Source organism: Parasteatoda tepidariorum, chromosome 8 (assembly GCF_982258835.1).
Source record: "Parasteatoda tepidariorum strain Cologne lab strain chromosome 8, Ptep-v5.0, whole genome shotgun sequence".
NCBI lineage: Eukaryota > Metazoa > Arthropoda > Arachnida > Araneae > Theridiidae > Parasteatoda > Parasteatoda tepidariorum.
In genome coordinates this window covers 22,536,904-22,551,821 of record NC_141762.1, presented here as the reverse complement: position 1 = coordinate 22,551,821, position 14,918 = coordinate 22,536,904, and the positions used below count along the sequence as shown (strand labels likewise).

General features: G+C 27.6%; 1 protein-coding gene across 1 annotated transcript in view; it reads left to right on the top strand.

The window, feature by feature from the left end:
• The window catches only part of LOC107442117 (alpha-catulin), a 313,254-nt gene that overhangs the window by 245,277 nt on the left and 53,059 nt on the right, over positions 1 to 14,918 (top strand). The window contains exons 5-6 of the mRNA XM_087149981.1: positions 11,013 to 11,102; positions 14,128 to 14,388. Of these exons, the coding sequence (XP_087006107.1) occupies positions 11,013 to 11,102; positions 14,128 to 14,388 (351 nt within the window). The remainder of the gene's footprint in view (positions 1 to 11,012; positions 11,103 to 14,127; positions 14,389 to 14,918) is intronic.

The window sequence follows — 14,918 nt, the reverse complement described above, 5'->3', positions numbered from 1 at the left end:
AAATAAGTTATAGAAATGAAATCTTTTTTTACCGCAAGAATATAAAAAATTTAATGCATTCGAATACAGTCAAAGACTAAATTTCGAAATAATTAGTCCAGATTATTTCTCTGCATGCATTTATTGTGTAGTTAAAGATGTTACTAAAACTTAATTTCTTTCTGTTAGTGGGGATGGGTTGATCAGAACACGCTCAACTCGTAAAAAAACGTTACTTTTTTAGCTTTGTTGGAAGCTTTAAATCTTTAATTTTATTTGATGACAGTGTTTATAAATAAGGAACTTAGGATGTAGACTATGCATTCGACACATTAATATTTGAAAAATTTACAGCAAATATCGTTATGCACTTAGCGAAAAAATTTACTTTTTTTTAATTTTTGCTGTAGAAATCTAAAATAATTGTTTGATCCGTTAGTGTGATGTCATTAATTGTGCTTTTATTACTACATAAGCATTTACGGAAAATTTCCAAATAAGAAGGACTTTTAGATATCAAGAAATATCAATTAGAAATACAGAAAAGACGAGAAAACTAACCATAAAGCTGGTGGTGTTCTAGGAAAAAAGTTATATTACGGAAAAATTGTTATTTTAATTTTCAATACTACTTCTCTAATTTAGGGTAACATAATACCCAAATACATTTAGTGAGATAAAAATGCAATTATTTATGCAATTGCATTTTTATCTGATTATTTACGCAATGCTTTTATTTAATCAATTTATTAATTATTTGGCCGGGAATCTGCCTAAAACTAGTGTTTCGGTACCTTAAATGATACATTGAATAAATTTATAATAAACTTACCGTACTGTATGGTAATGACATTTGTAGTAAAAAAAACAACAAAAAAAACCTAATTCGATTTAAAAGCGTATGTACGATATTTAAACCATTCATTTGGTATTTTTTCTGTTCATATGCTATAGGTTTGCAGAAAATTCTTGCTTTTAAGATTATAGTTCTTATTGCCACACGTTCAGTAAAAAATGCAAAACTGAAAAACAAGTTTAACTAAATAAAAAGTTTTTATGCCATGATCTAAGGTATCATAATAAAATTATCAAACTTTAACTCATATTATGTAACCAGATTTTATTGTTAATCTTTACCCAAATCATTACCAAAGTGCTTTGGTAAAAATTTACCTTATCTCCCATAGAGTCAAAAACATGGCAAAGTTCACCATATTCTAATAATTTCTACCAACCTTTTTTTCTTAAAGTGCGAGAGCCAGACTTTTGCAGACAAATGAATAAAACAAATAGCAACGTATCGATTGAGTCGATTTTCTGAATTATTAAAAGTTTATAAAAGCAAAGGTTGTACCGGATTCCTCAATGCTGTTACAATGACTTTTATTTCAGATTCCTATGAACATAACAGGAATAAAATTCAAAATCATGGTTTAATCATACTATGGTTTAACCATATTAATATAAATAAAAAAGCTTTAAAAGTGCTGAGTTAATGAAAAATGACAGTTCTTGATTGTAAAAAAAAATAACCGATACTTTAATTATCCATAAAGTCTCTGATCTATAAAGCCTATTAATTATCTATTAAGTCAATCTGTAAAGTTTGAAACATTATTTCAACTTTTGTACCACTTCATAAGAAATGGTTGATCTATATAACTATATCTCAACCTCTAAGAATAACTTTTTTTTTTCTGAAACAAAACAAGAAGCTTTAATCGCGTAATGGTTTCTGAAATAAATTGACCATTCCCACTTCAAATTACTGCTTCATGTTCATTACGAACAGTTAAAGAACTCATTACGTACGACTGTGAGGCTCAATTTTCAGGAAACGCGGCAGTAATTACTACTTCGTGTGAGAACGTTTTCGCCCCAAAAAGTTGTAAAAGGGAACTTTTAAGAGTACAGATTCTAACCTTAACTTTTGATGTGGACTTTAAATGTCTGACAAAATTCACTTAATGTGTTTTGCAATCGTAGAATATTTCAATAAATTGGAGACTGAAGAATTTAATATTTCGAAACTGGAAGGAAGTTTTATTTAAGCTACTATTATTTAGAATCTTTGGTACTTATGGGTTATAGGCGACTACTGTTCCAAGTTGTCGTCAAATATCTGGAACATTATTTCTGCAGACGATAAATGTGAGTTAAATCATCGCGATGCATTGGCAAGAAATATCGTGCTTTGTAAATATATCGCTAAATTTTTTCAATTTAACTAATTTATTTTATTTTTTACATTATTGAAACACATTTAAATAAGACAATTTAATAACATTTTAGATTTTTTTTACTTAAATATTGAATTGCTAATTGTCCAAATATTTTACATTGTTAATGTCCGAACATTTTAATATTCTTCAAAAATTGTAGTTAAATATTAATTCTGCTTTTATGCCTTAACAAAGCGTTTATCTGTGTAAATAAAGGAATAATTGATTTTATATTTTTTACTCGTTTGTTAGAATTTCAAATTACAATAAAAAATTATTAGAAATTTAAGGAATTAATTTCAAGAAAATTTTACATCATTTGTCTTCTATTTTTGAATTTTGTTTCGCATTATTTTATTTATTTATTTTGTCATGACCAAAAAAATATAGAAATGAACATAATTAAAAAGAGACTTGAAAAAAAAGAGACTTGAGAAAAGAGCTTGAAAATAAAATTTTTCAATTTCAAATTGGAAAATTAAAAAAAAAATTATTAATTAATTTTTCTTTCCTTTTAAGAATTCACTTTTTTTCTTATGTACGTAATTATAAGAGAAGTCGCATTTCCTATCCTTATTTAAAAGTCCGATTTTAGAAGGTGTAACTTTAGGTATTTTTCCTAACATATTTCTTAATCAAACTATTTTTAAATACGTTAAACATTTAAAAATATGAATAAAATTGATTAATAGCTTTAGAATCGAAACGTTATATAAACTGAAAAAGATCTTCTAGCAACACCCAACCATGACCAAGCACTTAGTTCCATTTTCCAGGACTCCATTTTTAATCTGCCATATTAGAAATGCCGCATATTTTGCAACAGCCAGGCGACTTGGAGAGCGCCTGAGCTGGTATCCCTCTCTCCAAACTTCCACGACGCACCCAAGAAGAGAACGTTCAGCAACGACAGATTTAACATGCACATTGCTGCGTATGCACTATGATTGCGTATACACTACCGTTTCCAGGATCGAACTCACGATCCCTAGTTCTGTAACAGCTGTGAGAATGCTGCCTTTACCAACAGCGCCATTGACGCGTTCAAGACTTTGTTGGTACCATACACGAAAGAAATAATATTCAGGGTATATAAATGATATTTTATTCTTTAAGAAGTTAAACAGCTTTTTTCTTAAACAAATTATTTTCGGTCCATAAAAAAGGAGAAGAACTGATTCAACGAATAAAACTTAATTATAGTATAAGTCCAGAATTTCAGATTTGAAGTATTTCAAATTCACGTTTCTTTAACTAATTCACATGCTCAACCAACTACTTCAAATAAACCATTTGTCAATGGCAATAAGAAACCGATTTCTTAACTCTTTTTAAGATTTATCGTTTTATTAAGGTTTATGTCTCGACTTAGATTTATCTCTTAATATTTTTTTATAACCGTCGTTGAATAGTCGACCCGATTTTGAGTTTACGACTAACAATGTTCAATTCTGTGGTCTTACAAACTTGAACAAAATCCAGAAGACAAGGGAACTCATGGATCAAGTATTTGGAGAAAAATGCCTTTGTGGGGGACAATTTGAAGGAAGTAACCCGTATTTGAGTTACAGGGAGAGAAAAACAATGAAATCCTCCCACGGTTAGCTTGATGGCAAGGAGACTCTAACTCATGATTTGTCTACCACAGAGCTGTATTTTTTTCATCAGCACTGCTGGGTGTTAATCTCTCAATATTTATCGTGTTATCTCTTTAAACATTTTTACCTCAACCAATTTAAAAGTTGAACTAAATAGGAACTGGAGCTATAAGCGCCCCCTTGTGAGTTCTACAAGCATCTGGCTTATAATATTTAAATTGATAGATATAAATGAATTTAAAATAAATAAAAGCAAAGTTGAGAAGTGCTTTATGTGTCGTTAGCAACATCCATAAAATAATTAATTTGCTAAAATTGATCACACTTGCTTTAACCGATTTCGCCTAACACTTTTGTTAACAAGATTTTCAAATATATTATTTCCTCATAAATAAAACCTGCTTACTATATTGTTTTGAAAATTAGACTAAAAAATACATTTTTCTGATGAATTAAGTATCTTACTGGGTCAGAATAAAATTTGCAGATGCAACTAACAATATATTTTAACGAAACTTTATTGAGACAAAAATCTAAAAATTAGGAATGTGTAAAGGAATTTATTTTGAACTTTGATAGCAAAATCACTATAATAGTGGTTTAAAACGATAACAAAAATTTCCCCAGAGCTTTGTTTTAATGCATGTTAAAGCTTTGATTTTTCGAAATTTTTTATTTATTAGTTAAAAGATAATAATTTAAATATTAATTATTTATGCGTAATTAGTTGTAAAATTTTAGGTAAAGCATTCAAATTGAAAGAAAGAATTTTTAAATAAATTTTTATCAGGTACACCAAAATATTGTTTAGAAAATGCTGCATGTTAAGATTGTAATTATAAATCAAGTTTAAGCTATTTTTCAAGTTTTAAATAAACCTCCCTCTCGATTATGACATTAATTATTAAAACGTTTAATTAAAATGTCGGAGAGATGTGGTTAATCATAAAAGCTTTCCTTAATTAATTTCAACAGCCCACTTCATATTTCAACCAAACATGTAGAGCAAGCGAAAAATCTTCTAAAATTGGAAATACCAGTTTCAACACTGGGTAAATCTTGAAGTTTTTAAAAGCTTTTAAATAATGCACTAAGCTATAAAGAGTGTGATTTTTATAAAGCGTGGATTCTTTGTTTGGCAAAGAAATTTCCCCGTTATCTTGTTATAACACTCTTTTTTCATTTTTTAATTAAACTATGTAGACAATTCTTTCTTTTTTCTTTAACATCTGATTTAACTTTGTTAAAAAAATATTCAAAAATGTGTGGTAGAAATTTCTTATTACGCCGTATGTGTGGTTTTAAGAAAATGTTGTTAATTTTTAATAGCCTACAAAACTACACATCTGATTCATCGGGTCTAATTTGTAACACATTTAAAAACATACAAGTTTTATGCACTGTTGAAGTTTTAGGAGCGCATTGTACCATATTAACACGAAATAAAGGCAAAATATCGAAAATATTATGCTTTTAACACGGTATATACCATATTATCGACTATTATTGTGTAAAATTATTAATTACTTGGCATCTTGATCTTAAATTGATTCATAGTTTAATTTAGCTCCTTATTAATGTTGTAAAGAAATTTTAATGTTATCGTTCAAAATACTGATAGTTTAAACGTTTAACCCAATTTCATTTTTAGCATTTTTCAATAGGATTTTTCCAAATAAAATAGGCTATAGGCTATATTCTGACTATAACAGAATTTTTTCTCCCTGAATGTTACCTTATAACCCCCACAAATTTATTTATAATTAAAAAGAGAAATTCTGTACATAACTATGCATAGAAATTCGTTTATATTTATCTCGCATTAACTTTCCCTACCTATCAAAAAGTGAACTCTTCCACTAAGCTCTCCTACGACTTGCCATGTTTGAGAAAAATACTCTCTACTGAAGTTTCAGTACAATATAAACTCTTAAATAAAACGATAAGCTAGGATATTATACTTTATCCGAAAAAAAGACAGTAATTTACCGACAAATTTTTATTTATTCATATATTTTTATATTGATGATTATGCAAATCATCAAGTCAATTGAAAAAGTTGGAAATTGTCTTGAAAAACCACATTGATATAAAATAAGTTTCCTACACTCAGATAGAATTTTAAAATGTTTTTGACACACGAGTCTCGTATTATAAAATGTAACGTTCAAAATTTTACAAGTTCTAAATTTGAAAAAAAAAACCTGAAGTTGTTTTTCCTAAGTTTTTGTTCTTGCATTTATAATACTGAACAATTTCAATTCATAAGAATCAATTAAATGCAGTCAAAAATTAAAACAAGCAAATCATGTTTTATTTTTAATATATCTTTTGCTACACAATTAATTGCACAGAGAAATCATTTCTAATTCAAGTAAGGCTTAAAATAGTTTAAGTTGTTATGTAGTATAATGTTACAACAAAATAATAAATAATCAAATTTAAAATAGACTTCCTATATTTTTGCATTAAAGTTAAAAATAATAATAATACTTTTCTCGCTCTTAAAATTACATTATTATAAACTATCAGAAACAGAATACATTTTCCGATATTTCATAAAGATATCTTCATTCAAGAATTTTACTAGTATGTAAATTTTTAAATTATTAAACACATTAAAAGTATGATAAGCCTTTATTAACTTTATTTAAATGGGGTTGGTTCTTACTCTCGATAAAAAGTTTTCTCATTATCTCGTTCGGATATTTTTTACTGCTTTTTCCGGATATTTTTTTTACTAAATTATCCATTTTTTACTTTTATTAGCTTACTACTTTTATTAGCTTGTAACTCATTTTTGGTTTGTTACGTGTGTATATTTTTAATCTACGCTACGATGCATGGTAATACTGCATTTTCAAAAGTAAAGCAATTTCAGAAAACGTATATCGCATTTAGTTTTTGCAGTTAAATCTTAATTTTTTTTTCTTGAAGGAAATGAAATAAGACAAAAAATTATTGAAAAAAAACTATGGAAATTATTTCTGAAATCTACTCTGATCATATTTTTTGTGATTAGTATTTGGCATTATAAATTAATGTAATTACAAAAATATAAAATTATACATTAGTTATATGCATTCAATTGTAACAATTTAGAGTGTGCACTTACTGAGGCTGTTATAAAATATGAAATTAAATAAATGCGTTCTATAATTCAGTTTTCGCACGTGTTTTTATTGTACTAAAACTCGTTAAAAAATGTTTTTGGCGCTAAAATTTTTAATTCGATTCTATTTTCGCAATTAATGATGGCATATACTAAAAAATTTCCTCACACATATCATTAACTGTTATTAATCTTCATTCGGCCAATATTTTAATTTAAATGCAACAAAATTACAGTTAAAAAAATACAGCTCGATTTGTTTAAATCTTCCTACATTAAAAAATCGGAAATGTCGAGACAGCTATTTTTGGTGTTTTACTTTACACTTTGTCCCGATATGTAAAAACTGTAAGACTTTGAAAATTTAAATTAAGATTATGGGTAGAACAGTGTACAGTGAATACGATGCAAATAAGAAATTTCCTCACACATATCATTCACTGTTATTTATCTTCATTCTGCTAATATTTTAATTTAAATGCAACAAAATTACAGTTTAAAAAAATACAGCTCGATTTGCTTAAATCTTCCTACATTAAAAAATCGGAAATGTCGACACAGCAATTTTTGGTGTTTTACTTTACACTTTGTCCTGATATGTAAAAACTGTAAGACTTTGAAAATTTAAATTAAGATTATGGGTAGAACAATGTACAGTGAATACGATGCAAATGAGAAATTGATATTTGATTAACTGTTAAACTTGTAGTAAAAAAATACTAAAACGTCGATCCCTCTGCAAGCTATAAAATGCTACTACAGAATTGAAATTTGACGCGATGAAAGAGTTATTTTTTTAAAAATCTTAACAAGAGTAACTTTTAACTTATAACTTTCGAGCAAAATAGAAGTAACTTTTTTTTTTAATTCTAGTTTGCTCGAAAGTTATTACATCTTCAATTAATTTTTCGTGAAATTTTGTCCCCAATTTTTTCTTTAAATTATGACTATTTATTCATTATGTAAAAGATAAAAAAGATCTCTCTCCAGATTTTCACTATATAAGCTCGCTTTTGATTTGATGACAAAAGTAACAACTAAAATATGAACAAATATAACAAAAAAAAATAAATTGGGAGATCAGTTAGCGTCAGAAAGCAGTTGTATTGGCACATTTGCGTTAAAATTCGCACTTTTGACGCAATTGTAATGATATGTTTAAAAATATAAAAGGCTCAAGAGTGTTTGCAATTATTTCTAATTTGAACTGTTATGTGATATGAGGTTATCGTTAGATATTGTTAAAAAGTAAAATTACTTCTTATTGTGTTGCACCATCTGCAATTCTTAGTTTAATTTTTTTTCAAGTAGAGTTGATTATTTTTTTTAATACAGTTCTTTTTCAATTCGTTATGATTAACATATTAATAAAATATGCTTACACATTAAAATTATATTAAATTTATATTATGAACAGAATGATATTTTGCGATAGAGTTTTAAGAAGAAAGAACAATGTTAAATGTAGTTTATTTTTGTCTAATCAAGACGATGGGTTGGGTTTTTTGAACTTAAATAAAAATTTGCAATACCATCATTTGAGTTAACTGTAACGTTTTTTTTTTTTTTTTTTTTTTTTAAGTAATCTAAAAAAATCTACATGTCAAAGATTGTTAAAGGGGAAATTAGACAAACTTTGCATGCTATTTAAGTGCAATTCTATAATCGCATTTTTCACAAATAAAAATTTATTTTTTACTATTCTATATTCCTTTCCTTCATAATTAACAATGAAAGCTGTAATATAATAACATTCAATTCAATTTAAGGCGAAGAATGCTTTTCAAAGTTATGTCCAAAATAAAATTCTTTGGGTTAAGGTGCCATGATATTTTTGCGATGAAATATTTCGAACACTAAAAGTGTGATTGACGAGTTATTTCCTTTGAAGTGACGTAAAGCGAATAAAGGTGGATTCTGTCAAAGTTCGCTTTAAAAAATGATCGTGAGTTCGAGCATCAGGATATCATAAAACGCAGTTAAGATGAAATGGAATTTGACGCGCTTTTACGAGACTCTTCACTTGATTTACAACCTTTTCTGCTAGATTAAAAACATATTTCTGTGAAGGCATCCAGAAAATATACCATAGACAGAGTTAGCATAGACAAGCATGGATATAAATAGATATGTAACAATTTAGATTTGAAGAAGATGCGCTAATCCTTTAGAGTATAATTCTATATAAAACATATTTTTCATATTTCCTTCATCATTATTTTGTAAATATTTAAATCGAAATAAAGGAAAAAAATTGTGATCACATTGTTACGATCACTGGTTATCCACTGGTCAAATGTTTTTTTTTCTTTTTTTTTTCAAGTAAACTTTCATGCACACCGCAACATTTAAAGTTATGGGTTGCAGTGACTTTATGGCTATATATATTAAAATAGCCCCCAATACAGCATTTTTAAATAAGTTAATCATATAAAGAGTATAAAAACTCACCAATTTAATGCGTAACAAAATTAAAGTAAAAAAAGAATTTAAAGAAAACTTCTAAAAAAATTATCAATTCGAAGCGGTCGCCGTAGCACCGCGTTCAATGACAACGCATGCACACTGTTTACTATTGCTCTTGAACACTGTTGAAAAGTGTGATGACGTCCAAATAAGGTGCGCACGCCATCAAACTGAAAACAACACCCATTTTACCAATGGGTAATATTATGTTTAACATTTTAATAATTTATGGTTATGAAATACAGCATAAACGACCAGTGTCTTTTTCGGCGTTGAACGTACCATGTTCTAAGCACGACTCACTTCCAAATAATACTTTTTCAAATTTACACTTATTTGCAGTAATTTAGTTCTAAGAAAAACTGTTGTTCATCATTGAAATTTATTCAGTTTACCGAATCAATTATTGATGAATTTTTGAGTATGAATGAAAAAAAAAATCAAACTACTTTCATGGATTTTATTTCTTAGTATAAATATAATTCAGGTCATCTAACAGATTTTTTTACAACTCTTAGACTGTTTGTTTTAATAATTAAAAAATACCAAAATACATTTTTGCTTGTAAATAAAGCATTAGAAAAAAAAATGCATGAAAGGGTCATCGGTGCATCAAGGGATAAGAAAAACCAAACATTTCTTCCAATTAGTATACTTTAAGATTTGTTAAATGTTTCATTTATCATTTGTTTATTGTTTTTTCTCATTCTAGCTTAACGTAGTCAATTTCTATTAGTACAAACACTGAAAAACTTTTAATGAGAAAATCATTTTTTGTTTTTCTAAAAAACTTATTTAAGGACTATATATAAAGAACTATCACTTTTACAATTTTTCAAGTGTGTAATTTTTCAAATTTTAACTTATTAATCGTTTATCTTAAATGCAAGTCTTGCGACACCTAAACGTTTTAAGTCCTATTATTTTATTCTGATAATTAAAGATGTAGATAAAACGTTTGAATGTCATTAATTTAAGGTTTTTCAATCTATGTAACTGGATCCTATTACCTGGGGAAAAGTATAAAATGTCTAAGCTTTATTAAATAGACGGTTTTAGTATTATCTGGATTAGTTTTAAAAAATTGGTATCATGTTTAAGTTGGAATTACTGACTTTGATATGAAGACAAATGAGACTGCCAACAGAGCAGGTTATAAACTGTTTGTGGAGCTTAGTACCAAACAAACAATTCCAAACAAATAATTGCATTTTGTGGATTTTTTGTTATTTCTTAAATTCTATATTTTTGTTAACTTTTGATGTGTTTCACTTGAAAAAGCAAAATAAAAGAATGCGGATCTTCTGTTTGACTTAAACAATATAAATTATTAAAATTACGTTTTTATAGTAAGTCCGTGGAAAGAAATATCCCCAAACTTTTGAATAATTCTTTCTAGGGTATTTACTTGCTCGCTAATGCAAAATAATAAGATAATAGTTTACTCTTAAAATATAAAATAAATCAAAAAAAAGTTTGTCTTTTGTTTGTTTTCTGAAAAAAATGTTTAAAAAATGTCAAAAAAGGACAATATACTTTTTTTGATTTTGGATCAGATAATATATAGGTGCATGTATTGAGCTTTTAAGCATGAGAGGTGGAAATATGTGTGTAATAGATATTGATTTATTTTAGGACATAAATAATGAAAGGAGAAGAGCACAGATGGCTGCCGCTCGGCAAGTTTTAGAAAGATCTACAGCATTGTTACTTACAGCATCCAAGGTAATTTTTTTTTTTTTTAAATATTATGCTCCATATTTGCTTGAAATCTCGGCAACTTTGTCAGTTTCATAAAAATAATTTAGGCTACTTTGAAATGATCCTGGAACCGTTCCGGACAGGTGCGCAACTTTTTCCTCGTAATGGAAATTACTATTTTCCATATTGTAATTTTTTTGGAATTAGCTACACTGCCAAAAATCATATTAAATAAATAAGAAAAAAAAACTGGTGAAATGTCTCTATTGAAGAGTATCCGCGGGCCTTGGAAACTTAAGAAAGTGGTGAGAAAAAAACAAATGACTGTCGATATTTTAATATCTTTGTTATCAACTCATCTTAAAATTTTAGACCGAACGCATACGAGTTTGAATATTTTGCGCAGCTAAATTTTCAAACTCGTATTTGATATGTAAACTAAATATTCGTATTTGTATCGTATTTGGTAAATAAATTTTCAAGCTCGTACAAATGGTAAAGTTTAACATGATTTACTTGGTAGATAAAAAATGATCTATTCTATTGTATATTTCAGATTCTTTTTTTAATTTTTTCTAAATCTGTATTGTTCTGCTATAGCTCTAAAACTCTTAATTACTCTAAGTATGTTGGGAAAAAAAACAAAAGAAAACAGAACCTCTCTCAAGTTGTTGAAATTTGTTTTGCACATAATTGAAATATTTTGAATTTCGTGAACAAAATTTTGAGTTTTGAACTTCTTTTGTACTTCCTAAACAAAATTTTTTATCATATAATAATCATATTTTTGTCTAACAAACATATAAAACAGAATTTCGAGTTAAATCACAAAATAATTTTTATTTTTATTTTCAGCAGGACGCTTGATGCTAATTGTGCATCAATTAATTACTTGTAATGAAAAATTTAAACTTTTTACGTCAAATAAAGTAAATGTAAATCTGGCGGAAGTAAAACTTTTTAGGTCCAGTTTTCTTTCGTTTTCTTTTTTTTAATTTAATTTTTTCGGAACAATCTTTAACATTATTTCGTTTCACAAATGTCTCGTTTATCAAAACATTAAAAATGGAAACGTATTCAATAGTGTTGATAAAGTTTAGGGAGTTTAAGTTTTTTTCATAGATGTGTATGTTAGAGAGACTTAGAAAATTTCAAAAAACTGAATATATTTTTTAAACTTTTGAGAAATAATATGCTAAATTACTTTAATTTATTATTAATGCTCCAGTTAATTTTATTTAAAAAGTCTTGTTATTTTTCATTGAAATTACGAACTTTATGTTTATTTTGTTACTTAATCTATCTTAAAATACGTTTCAATAAACCCAAATCACGAAACCTAATTGTTTAAATGTTGATTTTCAAACCTAAATTTTTTATTGTTACTTTACATTTCTGAATTCGAAAAATTAAAGATTTTTTTTTATGTTTATCCTTATAGAAATACAATTTTTATGTTTTTATGCATAAAAAAGAAGGTAAGGCGGCTGATGCGCAGTGCTGACCCCATTGCAACAATCATGCCATTGGCTACGCAATTATGGAACCTTAACCGCCATGAACCCCTGGCTCATAACGGGCAGTTGCAGCAATTTACTTTAAAAATGAAACTATATGTTCATTTTTAAAAATCTAAGTATTTCATAATTTTTGCAAACAAAAAGAATAGCAAACACGTGAGCATGGTAATTTTTTGCCTGCTTAAAATTTTATTTATTTTTTTCGCAAAAAACGACTCCCTATTGCAACGATTTTCATTTTCGTTTCGGCTATAACGCAACCCACAGTGATCTAGCATCATTTGTCAGAACCTCAAGTTTATTAATAAAATTTATTAGCCGCATATGAATGTACTAACCATTTGAATATAGTAATCAAAGATAGACTATTCTTTGCGTTGATAATATTTAATAAGAAGAATGATATTTTTTATGAATAATAGATTTAAAACTATAGCTTTTATGTCGAACTGTTGAATTCTCAGGCCTAGAGTGGTATCGAGTCTAGTACGGAATTTATTTTTTTTGTTGCATGTATAATCTGAAAATAAATACAGTACGCTGAATTATAATTCTAGACAAAGAATTGTTATAACAGTCGAGAATAGTAATCAGAGAAACATAATTCTTTATTCCGGAATTTGGTCATTTTATTTAAAATTGAAAAGCTTGGTGAAAAATACTGATGCAGTTTTTTTTTTATAAATACATATCCTTATCGTAAGTTATTCAATATATTTTGTTCAGGGTTCAGGTTAAGTTCATTGTTCACTTCAGGTTAAAAATGATTTTTTTTTAATATCAACCAATTTCAATGAAAATTTCATAGACTGTGAATAAGGCATTTAGAAAGATATTCCCAAAATTTGAAGCAAAAATATCAATTTGTTAAAAAGTTATAATTTTATTAATAATTTATCCGCAAGTTAAATTACAAAATGTTCCTGGCACATGAGTTTTTATCATAGCTGTTTGAAACTCATTTATATTACAGTTTGAATAAGTATAAATAAAATTGGATATGCTTGAACAACTCAGCACTTAATTTTAAACAAATAAAAAATCAAACTATCATAATCTTCATATAATTTTTAAAAATTGAAATTAAAAAGCAATTTAAAGAAATTTAAAAACTATTCAATCTGTATTCAGCTTTTATTTATATCATATTGGTTACGGAACATTATAATAATCATATATAATTTAATAATTAAATATTTTTTTTATATTGCTATTTTTTAAAAAAAAGGAATTTCATAAAATAACTAAAATATGAGATAAATTATGGTTTATTGTTTGGATATAAATTTAAATACAGATTTCAAAAAATCATTACTTCTGACAAAATGTAACTCTTGGATATGTGACTACGGACTCGGACAACGTAATCATTCCACGGAAACTTACGGTTTCGTGGAATACCATTTGGAAACAACTACATTATCAATTGCTGATCAATTGTTGATTTGATCAGCAATGATCAATTGCTGATTGATCAATTGATCAATCGCTGATTTTTTTTAAAAAAAAAATTATTTTTATTTTTCAAGGCATGCCTGAGACATCCTGATTGTGACACAGCCCGAGAAAATCGAGACACGGTGTTCTTGCAGATGAGGCGCTCCATGGATGTTATCCATTTTGTTGTCAAAGAAGGAGTTATTCCAGAATTAGCGGGGACGACGAACAATGGGGAGCCCAGAAGGAACCATGGTATCCATCGGCGAAGTAGGGCTCACCATTACAATCATACAAGAGGAGAGGAGATGGAACAGTGCCTCACAGTGTGCAACGCCATTAAAAAATTTGAGGTATTTTTGATTCAAAAGCTGTCCAAGTAGTGATATCAATTTCAAATTGATACATGAAATATTCTGGATTTAGTTTTGTTAATTTATATAATTTAATGACTCATAAGCAAATCAATGTAAAGTGTCGCTACTATGATATATGTCAAACATAAACGAATAGTGTTATTCCTTCCGTTTTTGACTCAGTACACACGGTAATTAGTAAACAAACCATGTAAACTCGCCATAACCGAACGGTATGGTTCATTACCAAACAATTCCATTCTTTCCAAAGAGGTATCGGTATAAAAGATGGCTTTCCGTATTTAATTTAAATTATTTGTTATTTTAATTAGTCCAATCAAACCATGTAACGTGTCATAACCAAACGCTAAACCGTGACTTATAAACAAATTGTGTTATCCATTCCAATGAGGAGCCACTATAAACGGTAAAATTAATATACTCTGTTGCAAGTTAAGAAAAAACCATTATCTCGATGAATAGAGCCTGCTTGCATCTAAATGTACGTCAAATGGATGCCAAACTCC